This window comes from Gambusia affinis, linkage group LG10 (assembly GCF_019740435.1).
Source record: "Gambusia affinis linkage group LG10, SWU_Gaff_1.0, whole genome shotgun sequence".
In the NCBI taxonomy this organism is placed as follows: domain Eukaryota; kingdom Metazoa; phylum Chordata; class Actinopteri; order Cyprinodontiformes; family Poeciliidae; genus Gambusia; species Gambusia affinis.
The window spans coordinates 16,054,595-16,073,508 of record NC_057877.1 but is presented as its reverse complement, the minus strand read 5'-3'; the positions used below and the strand labels follow the sequence as shown (position 1 = coordinate 16,073,508).

At 35.7% G+C, this 18,914-nt stretch overlaps 3 protein-coding genes across 4 annotated transcripts; 2 read left to right on the top strand and 1 right to left on the bottom strand.

Moving 5' to 3' along the window:
• Window positions 1-25: 25 nt before the first annotated feature.
• On the top strand, window positions 26-2,910 carry samd13 (sterile alpha motif domain containing 13). 2 transcript variants are annotated; one of them, XM_044129525.1, is made up of 5 exons: window positions 26-229; window positions 600-713; window positions 1,616-1,658; window positions 1,780-1,891; window positions 1,976-2,910. In XM_044129525.1, the coding sequence occupies exons 2-5, from the start codon at window positions 686-688 to the stop codon at window positions 2,117-2,119; spliced, it is 327 nt and encodes a 108-aa protein (XP_043985460.1). In that variant the 5' UTR covers window positions 26-229; window positions 600-685; the 3' UTR covers window positions 2,120-2,910. The 2 variants fall into 2 exon arrangements, with proteins under 2 accessions (XP_043985460.1, XP_043985461.1); XM_044129526.1 differs by having other exon boundaries at window positions 33-132.
• Window positions 2,911-3,924: 1,014 nt separating this feature from the next.
• uox (urate oxidase) lies at window positions 3,925-7,701 on the bottom strand. The gene is made up of 8 exons (XM_044129516.1): window positions 7,434-7,701; window positions 6,769-6,981; window positions 6,011-6,127; window positions 5,169-5,247; window positions 4,762-4,948; window positions 4,536-4,659; window positions 4,255-4,338; window positions 3,925-4,183 (listed from the first exon to the last, which is right to left on the bottom strand). Exons 1-8 carry the CDS (start codon window positions 7,452-7,454, stop codon window positions 4,109-4,111), a joined length of 900 nt encoding a protein of 299 aa, XP_043985451.1. The 5' UTR covers window positions 7,455-7,701; the 3' UTR covers window positions 3,925-4,108.
• Window positions 7,702-9,343: 1,642 nt separating this feature from the next.
• Window positions 9,344-18,680, top strand: LOC122838691 (deoxyribonuclease-2-beta-like). Its single transcript, XM_044129515.1, has 6 exons — window positions 9,344-9,525; window positions 9,652-9,826; window positions 14,733-14,811; window positions 15,423-15,584; window positions 16,829-17,026; window positions 17,309-18,680. The coding sequence occupies exons 1-6, from the start codon at window positions 9,416-9,418 to the stop codon at window positions 17,641-17,643; spliced, it is 1,059 nt and encodes a 352-aa protein (XP_043985450.1). The 5' UTR covers window positions 9,344-9,415; the 3' UTR covers window positions 17,644-18,680.
• The last annotated feature ends 234 nt before the right edge of the window (window positions 18,681-18,914 follow it).

Genomic DNA, 18,914 nt, shown 5'->3' with positions numbered 1-18,914 from the left:
TTAAACTGCAAATGTACTACATTTCCCATGATTCCGTGACGTTGTGGGCGAAGGAAACGAAAGCGAAGAAGCTTGTTGGCTTACTTGAATATAATTTGATTTTATCAAATAAACACCGCAGTTTATTAACTGGTAAAAATACTACAGCTTCTAAAACTTTTTGTTTGTTGAATAACAATTTTTGACTTGGACGAGCAGCTGCTGTCAAGCCCGAATCTCCTAAAATAAGGTAACTGTTAAATTTGGTATTAGCAAACGAGGCTAACTATCCCTCTTAGCTCAACGTTAGCGTTATTACAAAACACGGAGAAGGTGCGATTAAATATCTGCTTGTCGTCTAGAACAACCACATATTTTATTTTCTTGAATTTGTAATTTTTTTTTCACCGAATTATAATTGTGGTGGGGTCAGTTTTTTTTTGTGTCGATATTTTTTCTGGTTTTAATTCTGCTAACAACGTGAGTTTTACGTCGTCAATTTTTACACATCACAGTTTTTTACTCCGACTTGTGTTTATGATAAACGGTGCTAGTTTTAGTTAATTAAGCTGCTTTACTTACGGCTTTACCCAGTCTGCTGTGGTGTTGTGCTTTTTCAGCAGAGACATCCAGTGAATGTCAGAAAGACAAACGATGATGGTGTTTGAACTGCCAACACACTGAGTTCTCTCGCAGAAGACATCTAATGAAAAATTACTGCAACGTAACAGAATGTAAGACTCGTTTCATTCAGTCTGTGTGTACTTAAACTTTTAATTTATTTGCTAAACTGTAAGGTGTTATACGGAAGCATAATGTGGAAATTAGGTTACTGGTCTCAGAGATTATTAGAATGTAATAAAAGAGATGCGAAATGCATTAAAATTCCTATTTAGACTTAACTAGGTAGGAGCTTGAGCTTAATTGTGTAATCAGTTAAACTTTAGATTTTTTTTTTCACCAATGGAGCAACATTTCATTTTGGGTTGCAAAATGTTATTTAATCAAAATAAAATCTTCCCTTCAAACCATTTTTCTACATGTGAATCACATAAGACATTTTTAAATATTATAGGTATGTGTATATTTATTGTGTTGTAGAGAATTGCTTATCAAGCTTTTCTCTTACCTGTTTATTTTTTGTTTTTGTTTGAGGAATATAATATTTTTACACTGAATTATCTGTAAGGTTCAAACTGAAGTCAATAGTTAGATGTAGCTGCTCCTCACTATTCCATATTGGATTTTCTCTTTCTTTTTTCATATCTGACATGCCAATAATTGGCTGCTCTTTTCAGCCAAGTGAAGGAAACCATGAGGGGCAGTAATTTTCATTTATTTAGTTTAAAATAGAACTCATTTGGCAAATACATTATGGCATTTTATTTTATTAGCATCTTAAAATTAACTTAATCGGTCCTAACTTTTTTTGTCTCATTTGTAAAAATGTGGGGGGGTTTTTCATCGGATGCCTAAGATGAAAAAACAGCTCATTTCAGAAAACATTCTTTATTGTTTTTTTAAATTATTTTAAGTGTGGATAGTTAATTTTCTGACCTCAAATTCTAATTTTATTTGAACTGAATTGATAATGAGATTGTTAGAATAATTGCATATGCTTGCCTTTTTTCAACAGCCGGTATGGAGGACAAGGCAAATGGTTCAGTTGACACCAAAAGGTATTATTCAAAATTAGCCGATAAATCAATTTACTTAATTCCTTTTGTATTGGATACTCCAATACAGTTTTTTCTACTGTTGTCACAGTTTAGTCTGAGTCGAGTAACTTTTATCCCACAGCCCGGTGGAGAACGGTCAGCTGCCAGACCCTTCCAACTGGGGAGTTGCTGACGTTGTCAATTATTTCAAGGCAACAGGGTTTGAGGAGCAGGCTACAGCTTTCCAAGATCAGGTTAGATTTTCCGTCTGTCTTACTCCATGTCAACTTGCAGATGTCAAAGCATCCAAATATAGAATTTCTCTTTTGGTCTGACAGGAAATTGACGGCAAGTCTTTGCTCCTGATGACGCGTAACGACGTCCTAACAGGGCTGTCGATAAAACTTGGCCCAGCGTTGAAAATCTACGAGTACCATGTGAAGCCGCTGCAAACGCAGCACCTGAAGAGCAACGCGTCGTAGCACGGCCAACTGCCCCGCCACCCACCTCAGCGACAATCATCATGTCAGGAGACTCCAGGTTAGCTGCGGCTTCACAAAGACTCTTCTGCCAACAGAGGCACCTTGACAACTTTTGAATGCTGTATGTTTTTGTTTTTTTGTTCTTATTTTAATAAGCGTGGATCCCAAAACCCTGGTCTGCACACTGCGTCCACTCAGCTGTTTACCCCTTCAGCCATTCTTGTTTCTGCTGCTTAAGATGTGTATTTTTGTGTTTTATTTAAGAAAAGAGATTAAGAGTGAGTATTCTGAAGGTTAGAGTTGTGTGTTTGTGTGGTGAATGTGTGTGCAAAGTAAATGAAACCGCAATGGGGTTTTTTAAAAATATTTGTAAATAAGAAGATATATAGTTGAAAAGGATGTATGTTTTGTTATATTTGAACACTTTGATACGTGCAGAAAATTATTATGATCCCATTGTGTTTCCCTGAATTTAGTTTTTACGTTTTAAACTGCACATCTGAGTCCATGATTTGTCCAGAGCATGTAACAATTAATCACTTTGTTTTCCAGGACTTTTATCTAAAGCCTCTTTGTTTCTTTAAACCAACTTTACTTAGACTTGAGGCTCTCGGTATGAAAATCTTTGTGTATATATTCTTATTACGTACCTACCTGTGGTGCTTTCAGCTTTGTCACCTGGACAGCTGTATTGAAGTGTTCATGACCCATGTTTAAGTGCAACACTGGAGTTTGAATATCTTGAGTCTAAAATTGATGATAAATGGTGCTTTTTTTTCTCACCAAAGAACTTCAGTTTGACTTTCTTGACTCTTTTTGTTTAATTTCACACATCACATAGTTAGCTGGCAACACATTTATTTCTTTTACAGACCCACTCAAATTTCAGACCATTTCTATGTTTTATACTATGTTTTATTAGAGATATAAAACATAGTACCGGTATTTGGTCTTTGTTTCTGGAACATAACAAAACTGCAGTGATATTCTCAGTGATAAATAGATAAAATAATAATGCATATAAATATCCGTTGGTAAAGTCTCTCTACCGTCTGCAGGGGGGCAGAGGAGATGGGTTAGGGGAGTAAATAAAAAATGCTAGCAAACCTCAAGAAACCATGCAATATGAAGAATAATGTGGCGAAATGTCTCTACACCGGTACAAGAAATTAATAAAGTCAAAGAAAATTGCTTCGACTGCAAACTTTTGGAATATATCTTTCTAGGTTTCGGTAAACTGTTTTTCCATTTTGACTTCATTTTTGTTTAAGACATAAGATAATGTGGAATCTGTTCTGTCTTTTTGTACACTTAAGGTTAAATTTAACTAATTTTAGAAACATTTGAAGATCAAAACTTTATTTGCATGCCCTGAAACATAAAACACTAAAAATTACAGCTAATGTTATTGTTTTGGGGGGGTTTTATTGCTGTATTTTACTGACATTTAGCAGACTGATGAAACTTCTAAAACTGAGCTAATAACTGAGAGATGTTGTGAAAGAACCCTCGGGATGTCATCAAACATTATTTTTGTTTTTAAACCAGAAAATGTGTTTAAAAATAAGCTTCTTAGCATTATTAATCTGAGAAATGTGCACTTAAACACAAAAGAAAATTATAAAAACATGTCAGTAGGCTCCCTGGTAAAGGCCAAACAATTAGGTTTTTTTACCAATTGTATTAAATATAGTCCTATTTACATATCTCCATACATGTAGTTCATGTCATGTATTACTTCTTCAGAGAACATTAGACTTCGGTGTAAAACATTGTTGGAAATCAAAAGAAATTCCCAGTGAAAGTGGCTGTAATTATTTTTTATTTTTCATACGTTTTTGGCTGGTCGGTGTTACACATTCAGAGTCAGAAGCAACTTTATTTACATCTCAAGGGACATTGTTGGATATATCATCAGATTTTCTATTAGTTGGATCAATAGGTTAACACTGAAAGCAGCAGCAGTGTCTTCAGGTTGGGCTTTCCCTTTTAAAGTCTGGCTCTCTGCTTACGACACACTGTTCCTGTAATGTTTCCAGAGGGATTGTCCAGAGGAAGAAACACCTGATCGAAAACCAAAAGATATGTTATCAACCAAAATAAGGCTTAATATTGTAAACAATGATAGTATTTACCTCATCTTTGTTGTTTAGACCCATTTTTGTCATGTCTATGGTGAAGTAATGCTGGTTGGGCATGACTATCTCAATTTCCTCCACCTAAGAAGAGCATTTCTTGTGTTCAATTTTATGCTACATATTGTTTCTGGTAATGTCCCACACATAAGAGTATTTTGAAGACAAAATCCACTTCTTACACTAATCATGTGTATCTTAAATTATGCAAGACAGTTACAACAGATTACACAGCCATAAGTGTCTTTGAATAAACTGATTTGTTGAAATGAAGGGCTCACCTCAGGAATCCTGTCCAGGACCAGAACTTGTGTTTCATAAAGGGTCTTTTGCACAGATGGTGAATACTCTCCTCGACCGTAGGGGCCAGCAAATTTCTCAATAACTGTGTCTCTCACACACTTCCTACAAATGACAGAAGTTTCCTTTCAGGATTTAAAATCATTTCTGTTGTGTGTTTTTTCCTGCACTTCCAGATTGATCCCACACTAAAATTAAGATAATTACCATGCAGCATCAAAGTCAACGTTCTGGACCTTGTTGTAGCGCCACCTAGAGTAAACGGTGGTGCAGAAAACCCTGTCCTTGCTGTCTTGCAGCGTTGTGAAACGATCTCGGAAAAAGCCCTCGAAGCCAGACTGAGTGGTTTTTAGCACCTTCATGTCCTTCACGCCACTGTGAACCACCGGAGTACCTGCGTGCAGAACAGAGTTGGTGAAAAAGCACAAAACATTTTAAATGTTTAGATGGGAATGGAGTCTGTCCCAAGCATTTGTAAGAATGGATATTAGCTGTAGATACGCAGATATTGACTCAAGATATAAAAAGAGATGTCTCTTTAGCCACCAAAACACTGAGCACATTTTAATAAAAACACACAAACACGCACATGTAAACATATTTTCAATGATTACCGTTGAGGTTCTGTTCAACATCACAGAAGCGACAAGCTTCTGGGCTGTAGATAAAAGCATGAACATGTCCGACACCATTCTGGAAAAAGAAAAAAAGAGTGATTGTGTCTAAAAATTGACCCTTTACTCTTAATTATTTGAATACGTCACAGATTGATACAGTGGAAACACGATTTTTTTCAAATCTTGTGTGACATTTTTTTCTGGATTACTCAACCAAAACACAAATAGATCTTTTCAAAAGAGTAAAATGAAAAAGATACTTAAACTTGCACACATTTGAACTAATAGTTTTTTTGTTTTTTTTTTTTTCCCCACCAGGGGGTCTTTTTGTGGGCTCTAGTGTCCCTTATACAACAGTGGGCTGACAGGAAAGGGGGAAGACATGCGGCAAATGTCGTCGGGTCCGGGAATCGAACCCGCGACAGCCACGTCGAGGACTGAAGGCCTCCAAACGTGGGGCGCGCTACTCTCTACGCCACCGGAGCACATCTCTACAGATGTTCGATTTAGCTGAGGGATACAAAGCCAGCTGGACATCATTGCAAGTTAATCAGATTCAATTGATGTGGTAGAACTCAGGCTGACTGGATACTGAAAATTAATCAGAAGGTGCCCCAATAAAGTATTAGTGACAATGTGTGTACACATTTTTTAATTTATTTTTTTTACACAATTGCATAAAATATTTGTCACAGTTTGCATAATGAAAAACCTGGATTTTAATAGGGGTAATTAGACTTTTGAGAGTTATTTAATTGTGATGCTATTAAAATAGCAGTCAGAAAACACACTAAAACTGATATTTTGTCCGGGTTGAGGGACCGGATTATGGGTTTTACCTTCTCCAGTCTTCTCCAGGGCGCCTCCTCCATGTAAACCTTGGCCCTCAGCACATGGTTGAAAGAGGTCAGGAAATGATGGCAGAGATCCAGGGAAAATTGCTCAATAGTATTTACCTTAACAAATAGAAAAAAAGAGTCTGAATAGTTAGTTTTATCTCCAACAGGAGACAGAAAATGCATACAAAGTGAAGCTTAAAAGCTGCTATCACAATATAGCTTAGCAGAGGACAGACAAGTTGTGGATTTATAGGTTCATTGATTATGACAGTGATTATCATTTTTATCTTCACTGAAATTGAAATTTATTCACTGTGAAGCAGTCAGCCTTTAAAAAAGAAATCTCTTTTCCTCAGATTTCTGTTTAGCTGCAAAAAAAAAAAAAAAACATTACAAAGAATAATCTCCCCTTTGGACAGAGTAAACCCAACATGCTGTGTTACTCACTTGCAGAATAACCTTTACCATGAACTAAGGTATTCAATGACACGCCCTTCAACATTTTAAACACAAATTCTTTAACATTCCTGTCTCTGTCTTAAAAAATAGCACATATTCTGCTAATTCCAAGAGAATTAGATAAGCAGCATAATCTGCATGAAGGTTCACTATAAACAGCAGCCTCTCAACAGAAATCAAGCAAAAATCAAGAAAATATCCTTTTTAACACAGCAGAAACGTAATTTAGGAGATGTTTTGAAAATTGGCAAGTTTATATTTTGAACTGTATTGAGAAGTACAGTGAAGCTGTAACTCACCCCTCTGATTTTGGCCAGGGCGTGGACAGTGTTTTTGATGGTGTCAGTGGGAATGATGTCTGAGTTGTCTCCGGTCAGATAGTCCTTGCGTGACTTGAGTGTTATCTCCACGTTAGCCTTCAGCTCAATAAGGTAGTGGTGGCTCCCCTGTCTCTTGATGACCATCACCTTCACTGCATTCTTGCCGTAGCCTGTCCGCACGAACTCCACATTCTGCATTAATGGGACAGACATGACATTTTCAACCAAATCTGCAAATGTACAATGCTAAATGTCTCATTCTCATGCTATTTAATCTCCAACCGGATTATTTCCATCTTAAAGCTTTAATTTGTGCCTAAATTGTAGACTTGTTTGTGGAGATATTGCCAAAAGCTTGCACCTTATTTTTGCACATTGACAATTTTATTTGTGTTTCTTATGTTTTTGTCAGGTTGTAATTATTTAAGAGTAGTTAAGAAGTACTGTAAGACATTTATCGACCATAAAAGTTTGACATTGCTTCATAGGTCTAAAAGTTGCAGGTTATGGTTTAACCTTGTGGTCACTGACCCCAAACATGATTTTACCTTCACTGTCAAAATTGTTTATTTTTACACTAAAAGAATAATTACATTATGTAATTTATAAAAGTAAGTCCTGTTTTCCTCTTCTGAAATAATTACCTGACTTCCAGCGTATGCCATGCTGCTTTGTTCTCTTCCACCTGCTGCGTTTCTGACCTTGTCGGGCTCCAAACCCCGCAAAAAAAAAAAAAAAAAAAAAAAAAAAAAAAAAACTCTTTCCAATATAGGTACGTCTTGTTGAGGGGGTGTTACCGTCTTTGTACTCAAACTATTGGGAGTTCTAGGTGGATTTCGTCATATTTTACATGTGCGTAATCGCGCACATCCCATCACCCTTGTACATAGAGGCTCCCTTATATTTTATTGATCTCCTTGTTTCCTAACTGAACTCTCCTCTCTGTGATGTGCAGTGGCTCATCTGGATGGGCTAGCTGCCTGCTAGCTGACATCCTTCCATCCAGATTGCAAAGTAATGGTTTTGCTGCAAACCCCATATTCTGATGCTGTGTTGATTATAAGAGGTAAAACCTGAAGCAGGAACTTCAGTGTAATGGAGATTACCTCTGTTTGTCCATAGTGGTTGTCTGTTACCATGGAGACGGTGCACAGTCTGGAGAAGAGGCTTTGCTGACCAAGAAGCTACACGTTATTATTATTATTATTATTATTATTATTATTATTATTATTATTATTATTATTATTATTATTATTAGTAGTATTATTAGTATTAATAATAATAATAAATTAATCTTAATTAATATGCATTAACTCCTAAATGAAGACCTTTTTATTGTTATTTTCTTTGAATAAGCGATTACCTTTTTACTCTCATCACATGTTGGTAATGATCTTTGTAATGGCGTTTTTACTTATATGTAGATTTAAATATTACTGCTTAAAAAATATTAAAAGATGAATCTTTTTAGATGTGGAGCCAAAAATATCTAGTTTTTTTCTGAAACAATGATTTTAAAAAAAGCTCAATTTTTATAGTACTTTAGTGTAAGTGAAGTGTAAATTATACAATAAATGTGGAGACTTTACTATACAAACAATGTTGCACCTGTTAGCTCCTTGATTCCTGAGGCAGGTCACATTTGATATGGAAAATTATGTTTTACTGTTTCTTTTCTTGGTTGGCTGTATAATTGTGTTTACTGCTTTAAATGTATTGTATTGACAATGTACATTTGCCTTTTCATAGGCTAATGTAGTTTTAGAGAGTTGGTAATTTAAATATTATTATGTTGGTTATATTTTAAAGTTAACAATAGCTTCAAAATCTCTGGACAGCACAAGAGTTGTATCCTATGTACCATACCATATCAGCTTTATTTATAAAGCACTTTAAAACAACCACAGTTGATACAAAGTGCTGTACAATCCAAAAACACAACAAAATAAAAATAGTTATAATTAAAAGTAGTTTAAAAACAAAGACATACACTATGTACTAATACTGCGTTAGAGTGTATGGTACTAATTAAAATGAACTCAGTTCTGCCCCACAACATTTACTTACAGAACTGATTTGTTCACTTTGGCTGTAAGGTGTCTAATTATAAATCAAACACTGGAACTTTCGTCAACTGTCTGTGAAAAAGAAACTTTCAGTGCCAAATAAGATCTACTGTTGTTTCTCAGCCTCAATGAGTGAAATGAAGGTTAACAACTTTCCCTCAGGTGCACAGTGGTGTCTTTTTTTAACCAAATATTCTCTAGTTCACTGATCAGCAGCCTGGTAGCTAAAAATAAAAGTTGATCAGGTGTGAACTGGTGCAACTGTAGTTCTTTAAATCTAAAGAACTCTAGTGAAGTTTAATTTTTAAAAAAAGAAGAAAGAAAAACTTTGCTTGGTAGGTGTTACTAAGCCCATGTAAAAAAACATAAATATTCAATTTATTTCCTTACACAGAACTTTCATGTTCCCCTATCATGTGACTGCATCTTACGACTTCCTTTTTTGCATATCATTGCAGCTGTGCTTTATTTACTTTCAGTAACTCTGTCATACAGCTCACAGCCTCCAAAAAGGCTTCAGACATTTTTTTAAATCCACATTTAGCCGTATTATTTTCAGGATGGCCTCTCAACTCGTCCGCTGCTTCCACATTACTGTCGTATTGTTGTGTTTCACAGTTGGCAGAAGTGACATTTCCTGCAGAAATGAAGCTGGTGAAGCTGTTGACTGGTGAGTTGATGTCACATTTTTCAGAATCCTTTTGTTGTGCTGTGGTCACTGATACTGAGGAACAAAAGGGTGAATAAGATGATCCCCGATATCTTCCTAATCTATGTTTTGATCTGTTTTTTCCAGGTTTATCATCTACAAACTACCCAAGTTCAGGATTGGGGAGGTTGGCAGTGGTGTGGAGTATATGTACCTGGACTCAGCAGCTGGTAGCTGGCAGAGGAGTAAATTTATGGTTAACACAACCCAAGGAGCCATGGCCAACACTCTGAATCAACTGTACAAGGGAAAGGTTTACATGGTGAGATCTGACGCTCTTCTTCATTGGCGAGTGCTTTTAATCTTTAAGGTAGACACCTAGGATCTGTAAGGTACAAACAGGAAAGAAGCTGATATATTTGAGTACATGGGTGTAGATATTTAGTCAGCAGAGAAAATTCCCAGATTTGTAAAGAAAATGACATTGGTTACAGTAAAAGTTGAACATTTCAGGAACTTCAGTTTGTTTGAAAGAGTTGGATCAGAATGTCCTGTGGATGTCAGACTGTATGCTTGTGAAATAAGTTTAACACATCAGCTGTGTAATCATAAAAAAGGGATAAATATTCATCATCTTATCCAAAAAGAACACAAGCGTACCTAGGTATTTATTCCATCAACAAAAAATGTAATATGCATAAATAATCGAAGTTTCCTCCTTCAATTATCAATTTTTATTAATGATTTTTCAAAACATCCTAAATTAATACAATGTCAGAGACAAATGTTTCAAAAAGTGCATTATCTCCTCAAATTCTGTAAAGGGGTATTTGCTGCCTGTTTCCTTCTGTTTCTGTGCCCTCTTCATATTGTCTAAAGTAAAAACATAAAGTGAAAACAAAAGAAAATGTACAAGCTGGCAAATACGTATTCACAATACGTACAACATTGTAAGTATTAAACTACACTGTTAGCCTTTGCTGTATTTTCTACAGCTAAATACCGCAAAATGCCCAGTAAAACTAACATAAAACATCTTTACAATTAGTTACTGTAATTTGCATTGCATTATGGGTAAAGGACATAGTATTACAGTAACTTACTGTATGTTTTGAAGTTGCAGTAATTTACTGTTTACACATTGCAGTAGTGGTACTGTATTTATAATATCTTGCACTGTTAGCCTTTACTGTATTTTTTACAGCTAAATACCGCAAAATGCCCAGTAAACTAACATAAAACATCTTTACAATTAGTTACTGTAATTTGCATTGCCTTATGGGTATAGTACATAGTATTACATTAACTTACTGTATGTTTTGAAGTTGCCGTAATTTACTGTTTACACATTGCAGTAGTGGTACTGTACTAATAATGTCTTTGCGCTGGCCATGTAAGAATTCTATTTGATTTCCAACGGTCATCATAGATGTTTCATCGTGGTTCTGTTTCTGTATTTTTACTCCTTTAGTGGTTAACATATTTTAAGGCAGAAAGAGAGCATGTACTTTTGTTTTTTCACATCCTAGCTAACATTAATATGCAGTTTATCTGGCAACGTCATCAAGGGTGGCTTCGCTTCCAACGTTTTTCTGATGACGTTTGTTTTAAACTCAAGCTTTTTTCCGTCCAAGTGCAAGTGCAGCTTTGTCGTGCTGTTGTGGGCTCACACTGCTTCAGCTCTTCGCAAGACAGGTAAAAAACACTTAGAAAACTGTTTGAAGCCAAAACCTAATCTGGATATGTACATTTTAGATGGAGCTAACGTAACTTATAGCATCATGCTGTAATGCTATAACTTAGCATGAGGTGAAAGATAGAAAAATATGATGGTGTTATTTTTTGAGCTGGTTCTGTATTAACGTTAGCTAAGGTGCTAATTTTACCGAAGGTTTTAGCTTGACTTTTGCCGCTAAATCTTCCTCGAGCGACTAGCTTTGGGTTGAGATAAGCTCAGTGCTGAGTGTCTGTTAGCATTGTTGTTACATCCTTTGTCGAACAATATAACGTTAACTGATAATTGATCCCCTTTTTAAAAAAATAACTAATAACTAATTATCTAATTATTTTATTAGATAATAAAATAATCTAATAACTGTTCATTTGTTTAAACCATGACCTTGCAAATGTTAAGAGTGCAGATTAGCTAGGTCAACAAGGATGAATTCTAACGTTGTTCTTTTTTTTCTTTTTGTCAGATGACTTTTTTAACTCCCAAGCTTTTTCCCTCCAAGTGGCTGTGCAGTTCTGTCCTGCTGAGTGCTAACATAGTTTCAACTCTTGAAAAGACAAGACAACAGGTAAAAAGACAGCTCTTCAAACATATTTGAAGCCACAAAATAGTCTGGAAATGTAGAGGAGCAGCTAACCTAATCTATAACTTTGAGCTTGCTACAGCTAGTTAGCCTGCTAAAGTACCATTACATCTCCAACATAGTGTATAAGAGTCTGTAAATGAGGACAAAGGTGGAAAACATTCAAGTGGTTTCTGTTATTTTTGAGTTGGTTCAGCCACAGTGGCAGGTGGACAAAAAAGTTAATTTCCAACCCTGGTTACATATAAGGACTGTTCACCTGTTTAAACCATGCTCTTGCAAATTTAAAGTTAAGTCAGTACTAACAGGTGCAACTATGTACAGGTGTAAATTCTGCAGCATTTGTACTTCATAATTTAGAGAATTTTGTAGTCATGTGAAGAAACATCAACACACAGCTAATTATCGGTTTCGTTGTGGAATAGAGCAATGTCCTACTTCCGTCAGAGAAAAAGAAAACATTTCGAAGAAAAAGAGGACTCAATCTTCATCTTGGTTGATGTAATTTTATATCGACTCTTAACTTAAAACACACATCTTAAATCAGAATTGTTCAATTAATTTGTTAAAGGTATCAATTCACCCAAATTACAAACATTTCGTCAACCCATATTGTACTTAGCCATTCAGATACTGTATTTGTGGAATGTAATGCTTTCAAAAATGCATTTAGCCTCACAAACTGTCATTCACATCCGCTGTTTCAGAGTGGTAGCAGGATGTAGGGGTAAAGTCTAGTCTAGTCTCTGGGGTGAGGTTCTCAAAAACCTGTTGTAATCTGGGTGAACTGGCCCTTTAAATATAAATTACTACCAGTAATTCATATTTAAGAGTTTTCCTTTTATGTTTCAAAGGTATCTTCCACCAAGATGTCTGTTGAGATGGAAATGACCTTACCTACAACACCAAGGGTAATCATGCTTGGTAAGAGGAATATTTTCTATCACTATAATTTTTTGTAGCAATCTATGTAATAGTTATGGTAGTCTGTACTTTTACTCACTAGCGTTAGCCTGACAAGGGTTTGTCTATTTTAGGAAATAGCTTGATGTCTGCAACCCGGTGGATGGTCAGTATGGAGGAGAAGGTATTTTTCGAGCCTGAGCAACTACATGACTTTGCCAGCGTCCTTGCTGTCTTTTTTAGGTCATATTATGACTTCAATCTGGAGTATCAGGAGTCAGCATCCACCACGCTGGAGATGATACAACGGTAAGTACTCTACACCAAGCCATTTATGAATTAAATTTAATGACAGTTTGACTGATGATAAAGAACCATAGCTGATTGCTGTATTGTATGTCTTCATTTTAAAAAATACAATTAATATATTTTATTTCTGTTAAAAGATTCTTTGTGAGGATCAATCCAGATGTTGGTACCAAATGCACAGCCAAAGTCAGTACAAGCCGCAAGACGGGAAGTCTTGTCAAGAGGAAAGTAGTCAGTGTCAACTCCCGGATCAACACCTTCCTCAAATGACTCGCTGAATTTGAATAGAGGACTTCCAACTAGGTAAGCATTTTACCAAATGTTTATTATTTTATTGTCCACCAACAAAATGACTAAAAAGATTGTTATGACATGTTGTATTTCATCGTCTCCTTGGGGACATTTGCAGGGTCTCAATACAGTACGCAATCGTTTGAATTAGTGAAGACTGACTGACTGCTTTTGCCATAAACAATCCAAAAACCTGAAGTGAAGCCAGTCCTGCTCATTCTTTATGCAGCTTCTATTATCATTTCAGTGCAATTGATTTTTTTTTAAACAAATTATCACCTTAATGCTGCTTTATACCAATGGTTTTATGCATTTGGACATTGTCACTTCAGCTTAATTTGTCAGCCTTCCTGTCGATTTGAAAATGTAGATAACTTCCTGACCATCTCATGACTTCCCACATCATCTGTCTTATTCTTTACAGTTCAGCTTCCACAAGATGGATCTCACTGATTTTGTTTGACAAATGGAATAAAAGTTCTTCTGATGTAGGAAATGCATCTGATATAACAATATTTATTGATATGAATGTCTACCATATAGTACATTATCACACTTGCACTGTTTTTGTGATGTATTGTGTAACAGAGCACATTTAAGCTACTGTTTTCTGACAATGCAGCCTCTGCTGGTTTTTTAAATGAAGTATATTCTATATATTTTTTAAAAGTCAGTCTTTAATAGTTTATGGCTGGTACTTGATGCACATGTTCATGTTGCTACATACATGTGCCATAAAAAATATTGACATGACCTGTAGTGTGTTCTATGGTTTTGTTGTTTTATAGCACATTATATTGTATTGTGATATTGTTCTTTATGACATTGTGAATATATAAATGGATTTTATGTCAACAAATCTGCTGAAAATAAATACCTGTTTTTATTCACAGTACTTGGACTAAAATTTCTTTTATAAAATTTTTCGGTTCATGGTAAAATATTCTTGTATTAAAAAATTTAAACTTTAATTTACAGTAAAACTGACATTATGTTGTGAAACAAGTTTACAGTTGACCAGCTTTACTATAAAATACATTTACAGTTTTATGCTATAAACTGCATTTACAGTAAAGCAGTCATAACTGCAAAGCACACTCACAGTAAAAATTAACTGTGAAATATCATGACAGTAAAGGTACCGTAGAATGGTGATCACAGTAACTTACTGGCAACACTGTTGCCAGTAAGTTGCCAGTAAGGTACTGTAGAATGGCAATTACAGTAACTTACTGGCAACACTGTTGCCAGTAAGGTACTGTAGAATGGCAATTACAGTAACTTACTGGCAACACTGTTGCCAGTAAGGTATTGTAGAATGGCAATTACAGTAACTTACTGGCAACAGTGTTGCCAGTAAGGTACTGTAAAATTACAATAAAAAGTCTAACAGTGTAGTTTCTCTTTCAGTCAAACAGCTCTGTGTATGCACTCTACAATGACGGTGCACCACACCAGAAATACATACACACTTATGGACACACTAAAGGTACAGTTAATCTGAAATAATTACAGTTATACTTGTTTTATCCATAAAATTATTTCACAGTGGTTTGGATCTTTGAATATATCCTTCATGTCCTGAAACACTGTTTTGTTTTTTTTTCTGTGAAAGAACTGAACTTTTTTGACTGCACTGTAAAATGTGCTACATTAAGGAATCTGTAGTGTTTAATTAGCTTTGCCTTATATTTGTTTTGAGTCTCTGTTTTTGTGAGGGGTTTGTAAATGGTACATAAATTAAAATAAAAAACATTTAAGGCATTGCTATCATAACAGCAGTAGTTAATAGAAACAAAGCACAGTATTTTAAGTTAAATAAAAATATCTACATCTTTACAGTTAACTATAAAGATGCAGTTTTATAGTTAACAAACCAGCAGTTCAGCAGTAAAAGGTTGTGATTTAGCAGTGAAGGCAGATCAATGTGAGAGGAAATGTCCAAAGAGCAACAGCCTGATACTGTTTACTCTGACCTCTGTAACACTCTGACACAACTTTGGTGGAAAGGTTTTTGCAGTCTTTATGCTTGTTTGCACGTGTGTGAGCATAGATGTGCTTTCTTGCCTGCTCAAGTGTGTGCTTTCATGCATCCTGCAGGGATTCTGCTCTTTGACCATTCTCAAGGTTTCTGGCTGTCTCACACCGTTCCCCATTTCCCCTCGTTCCCTGAGCGAGGCTACCAGTACCCCTCCTCTGGCAAACACAATGGCCAGACTGCCCTGTGTGTGACCTACCAGTATTCACAGTTTCTCAGTATAGGTGAGTGAGTGCGTCATGAAGCAACCAGTCCTGACTGCTTATAGCGTGTGTGTGTGTGTGCGTGTGTGTGCCACAAAGTCTGCTGTATAAATTATTAAGCATGTTGACCCTGTTTTTCATAAACATGCAGAAAAATATTTCATACTGCAAAGCAAAATGAATTTAGAAACAAAACAAGCCAAGATATTCCTTTATTATTTTTCTCAACCCTTTTTGATATGTTAAAAACTCAAGACTGTACTGAGTTAAAGCTGGAACAAAGAAAAATGACTTTCTGACTGACTAATCAAACGTACAAATGCCACGTAAATCTCAGATAAACCACTTTTTCCCCAGTACTTAAATGCAACATCTGCTTTAGGCTTTGTACCAAAAGGTGTGTGCAGCAAATCTATGAACCTGACATGTACAAAAGAAACATTAAGGAGAGTAAACTAATTATGTGGAATCATTATTAAAAATGAATTTAAAAAACAACTTATGTACAAATAGAGATACATATTTGTTTTCACTTTTGCTTCATTTCTTTTAGCAGTTATTTTTCTGATTCCACTTCAAGTTCTTTCTTCCTCAAAATTGTAGCAATGTTTGTAGAAATAAATCCTGAAGCCAAATAAAACAGCAGCAGCCTTTCAAAAACCTTTTTAAAATCTGGTCAACTCTGTTTTTCTGCTGGGAAAACAATCAATCCAGGCAAAACTTATGTCCACTTATTTGGACTTTTTTTTAAAACCCTTTTGCAAAATATAATTTAAGTTTGAACAAAATTTAAGTATATGATTATATGTTGTGTTTTTTAACTACTGAGAGAGGCATATTCAGTGAATGACATGTTTTATTGATGCTTGTTTTTTAAAAGTATCTCTTAAAACAATAACCTTTAAGTATAAAACATACTTTTTGTTCAGCCCATTTTTCCTGTGTTAAAAATTTTGCTTTTATTGTTCTGATTTAATATTTTTATTCTAAATGTTCTGTTTACTCTGTGTACAAAATGTCCTCATCATTAAGAAAATCAAAGGTTTGAATTGTGTCAAAATTGATTGTGTAATCAATTGCACAAATTTACGCACAGGTTGTTCTCAGATTTCTAAGTCTCAAAAACCTAGAATTTTAATAAGGGTAGGTACATTTTTGAGTTAATGTATAAAATTAGGCCTTTATACGTTTCAAAGCCTATTTACGTTGTGAAAAAGATTCTTCATGCATAGTTACATCTTTATTTTCTTTATTTTCTACTGCAGCACAGCAGCTCGTCTATGTTTACCCACGTTTCTACAACTGCTCTGTTCCCACCGCGTTCTCGGCCGACCTGCCGCAGCTCCTCCAGCTGTGTGAGGGCTCCAGACCGCCACTGACCGCCAACAAGGGAGTAAAGGCACTGTTTTCTGTCAGTGGGGACAAATTTGTCAGCTACGCAAAATCTGAGCACTTTGTAGATGGTAAGAAGTTCTAAGATTTTGCATTTTGATCTTTAGAGGTGTGGTTGCTTACTCTGAAGGGCCAGAGTAGTTGGTCTCTCAATAGTTTTCTCGAGATTCCAGGAAGATGGTGTATATGTGAAATCTTATTCCATCCTTTAAATGCATGCCATTGTGTATACCACGATGGCATGCATTTAAATACCATGAATAGATCATACATGTTCTTTGAGCTGTATATACTTCTGTAAGATATGTTTTTATTCTTGATGGACCTGAGTTCTCTATCTGACCTTCCTTCAGATATCTACACAGGCTGGGTGGCTCAGGTCCTGGACGCTGATCTTCTGGTGCAGACTTGGCAGACCCAAGGTCGAGAGCTGCCCTCCAACTGCTCACTGCCAAGGCACACCATGAACATCAAGAGGACTGTGCTTCCACCATCAGTCCAGTTTGAATCTCATTACGACCACTCAAAGTGGTGTGTGTCACAGGCTTATAAGGACCAGGTGGTCTGCCTGGGGGATCTGAACCGGGTCAAGACTCAGATGTTACGTGGTGGAGGGCTGATCTGCTCCTACAACCCTGTGATTTACAAGGCCTTCAGAAAGGCAGTGGACTGGTACATTAGCTGCTAAACAAGACTGAATTATAACTGAGGATTATTTAGTCATAATTCATTTACAATGTACACAGTTAAACATGAGGTTTACCATTTTAGATTTTAAAAATCTGTCTTATAAGCATCAACTAAATTTAGTTTAACTTTTACCTGATAGGTTATTTTGATCTTGAATTGAGTAAGTTAGTGTGACAAACTCACAGTGACCTTCACAATTATTGGAACACTTAAGTTGTGTACAACAGCCGTAAATAATAGTGGTAGAGATTTGGTAACCCTCTGATTTGATGCAATCACTCTTTGCTAAAATTTTTACATTTAGTTGCACTTCTAGTTTGTTATTTTAACTTTTTTTTAATACAAAGCACAGCAGTAAGCCCTAATCTGATTTGGCTCAAAAATTTTTTTTTTTTTTTTTTTTTTTTTTTCTGGTGTTGTCAAACTCTGTTTTGTTTTTACAAATGTTGCTGTCAAGTGTAACACAACCAGTTATTAGGTTTAGGGGCCAGTTACTTGTTTTACAGAGTGGCAGGTTGGTTATGCAAGTTTTAATTATTTTATAAAGGATACCACTCTCTGGAAACAACTTTTCTGTATCAAGATTATTTTTGTGTGATGGCGTTTTTAAAGGACAAATTGATACTCCATGACACTGGAACTGGGTCGATGCGTCTGAAAAAAACCCAAAAACAAATACATTACTATAATACTGTAAAACCAGCATGAAGAAATTAATTGCGTCATGTGACTGAATCCATTCTGTCCCCGTTCAACATTTGTTTCTATTTCATTTGCGTTAAACAGTGCCTCCTAGTGGTCACAGTGGTAGGACGTAGTAAAGCCGTCATGTTATTTTGAACATCGAGCAGAGGATTGCATTTCCTCGTCTGCACTGACCATGAATTCAGCTAAACAGTGGAGGCATTTGTGTTTTATTATGTTTTGCTTGAGAAAAACTGAAACAAACGACTATTATATGAATTTGTATTTGATGAAATTGTTATTTTTTTCAGTTGAGTAACATGTTTAGAAGACAATAAATAAAAACATTAATCTTTGTGTCCAATCATGGTGTTTTCCAGCTTTCTATCTACTTAGTGAATCTGCATGAATGTTCAGAAGATGCTGCGTGTGAGTTGCACTACTAACAACTTTTGCTCCTACATGGTGAAACAGAATGGAAGTGTCAGCAGGTGTGGAGCAATTCAAATTGTTAAGACACAAAGGTAACAATGTTTCTTTCACTGTTCTGGTTTGAGCAACAAGGAAGCAGCAGAAACATGAAGG